Source organism: Dysidea avara, chromosome 10 (assembly GCF_963678975.1).
Source record: "Dysidea avara chromosome 10, odDysAvar1.4, whole genome shotgun sequence".
Classification (NCBI taxonomy): domain Eukaryota; kingdom Metazoa; phylum Porifera; class Demospongiae; order Dictyoceratida; family Dysideidae; genus Dysidea; species Dysidea avara.
The window spans coordinates 13,428,378-13,430,618 of record NC_089281.1 but is presented as its reverse complement, the minus strand read 5'-3'; the positions used below and the strand labels follow the sequence as shown (position 1 = coordinate 13,430,618).

At 38.3% G+C, this 2,241-nt stretch overlaps 1 protein-coding gene across 1 annotated transcript; it reads left to right on the top strand.

Annotated features, from left to right (window-relative positions):
• Positions 1-516: 516 nt before the first annotated feature.
• On the top strand, positions 517-1,990 carry LOC136236774 (uncharacterized). Its single transcript, XM_066027012.1, has 2 exons — positions 517-1,181; positions 1,276-1,990. Exons 1-2 carry the CDS (start codon positions 517-519, stop codon positions 1,988-1,990), a joined length of 1,380 nt encoding a protein of 459 aa, XP_065883084.1.
• Positions 1,991-2,241: the final 251 nt, after the last annotated feature.

Here is a 2,241-nt window from a genome sequence, read left to right as displayed (position 1 = left end):
AGTGGACTGGGTGTTACTCCTGACCCTGGGACCATTGTGGACTGCTATCGACTTGGAAAATTCAAAGTACAACCACCAAGACCAAGGCCTATTCTTGTCAAATTCCGTAGTGTTATTCACGTCAACCAAGTCCTAGCCAACAAGAGATCCTTATCAACTCCGGTTTTTATAAAACCTGACCTGTCTCCGGAGGAAAGGACAAGGGAGGCAGTCTTGCTGAAGGAAAGGTGGGAATTGTTACAGAAAGGGTACAGTCGAAGTATCATCAAGATACGTAACAACAGCATCTTTGTGAATAACCAATTATATGGCCAAGTCAAAAACTCTGTCTTTCAGACCTGTCCCACCAGTCTACCTCAAGCCCCTACAGACCAACCTGTCGCTGCCTCACAACTTATGGACCAACAAACACCATTAATAACCTTAGCATCTCCTGATCCCCCATCCGCTACCAGTAGCCAGCCCAAGTGACTAGATCATGTATGTTTAATGAACACTCGTAGTATAGTCAATAAAATGGATTTGTTTCAGAACTATGTATACTCTAATTCTCCTGATATTATTGCAGTAACTGAGACTTGGCTATCTGAAAAAATATTTGATAATGAAATTTTACCTAACAACTATACAATCATTCGGAAAGATCGCAAAACTCTTGGTGGTGGAGTAATGTTTGCTGTTAAATCTTCTAAACCATATCAAGTGTTACAATCCCCTACCAACCTAGAGATGCTAACTATCAGTATTGGATCTACTTTACCAACTGTGTATTGCTTAGGATATATTCCTCCTGATTCATCGGTCGATTATTGCCTAGAATTTCTGAGCTACATTAACACCCTCAGAGATCTTACTGGCCATTTAATTCTACTGGGAGATTTCAATCTAGGAGATATCAACTGGGATTCCCTATGTGGTCAATCCCCCTTTTCATCGAATTTCTGTGACGTTGTATTTGACCTTAACCTTGTTCAAATGATAGATGAACCTACTCATATAGCTGGTAACATACTTGACCTAGTCCTAACCAATGCTCCTGACAATATTTTGAATCTAAGAATATACTGTGATCCTCCTTTACCTATCCCATCAGACCATTTTGTCATAACCTTTGACTCTCATTCATCATTGAACAATGACAGTGACCAAAGGGCTACACCATTTCTAAATTACCCTAAAAGGTAACTACAATGACCTGTGTTACTTTTTATATAACTCTGATTTCACACCTTGTCTCATGTCTGAAGATATTGAATTTGTGTGGTCATACCTTAGCAACACCATTAAAGATGCTCTACCACATTTTATTCCCATAACTACAATTAAACCTAATAGTCAGCCCGTGTGGTTCAATTCCGACATTAGACACTACATCAACTGTCTACGCTCACTTAGACGTAAATTTAACAACAACTCTACTGAATACAATAAAAATAAGCTGGAAACCTCCCAAAACCTGCTTCAAGCAAAGATCAGCAATGCTAAAATGACATATGAATCCAATTTAGTCACTTCATCTGACAATCCCAAAATTTACAAATATATCAGAGGATTTACAAAATCCAAATCTATCCCCTCCACTATGTATCACAACTCTACGACATTCGACTGTGATAATGATAAAGCCAATGCTTTCAACAATTACTTTTACTCAATTTTTAATAACACTTCCACTGATTTACCGCCTTCTTTTAACTCCTATTGTCCTGTATCACTCTGTCATATTACAATCACTGAAGCTGATGTCTATGAAGCATTGGTAAGCTTAGACACATCCAAGGCCATGGGCCCAGACGGCATCCCACCCATTCTACTTTCTAAGTGCGCTTCGGTCCTCTATAAACCTCTTCACTATCTTTTCAATCTGACATTAAAATTTGGTTATCTTCCTTGTGAATGGAAAGTTCACAAAATAATTCCTGTGTTTAAATCTGGTGACCCTACCCATATCAACAACTACCAACCGATATCCTTACTCAGTAATACTTAAAGTGTTGGAACGAATACTGCACGATAAAATTATTGGACATGTTACTAGCAGAATAAATCCTGCCCAGTTTGGATTTATTCAGAATCAATCATCAGTACAACAACTCCTTTTAGTTTTATCTGACATTTTTACCTCTCATCATCAGCTGGATATCATTTACCTGGATATCACCAAGGCTTTTGATACTATTTCTCATACACATCTACTTCACTAACTTCGTATGTTTGATATTGGCGGTGAACTCTGGTCAT

Coding starts and splice junctions, on each gene's coding strand:
- LOC136236774 (XM_066027012.1), top strand. CDS start 517: ATGGATTTGTTTCAGAACTATGTATACTCTAATTCTCCTGATATTATT. Junction 1,182..1,275: donor TTTCTAAATTACCCTAAAAG/GTAACTACAATG, acceptor GTCATACCTTAG/CAACACCATTAAAGATGCTC.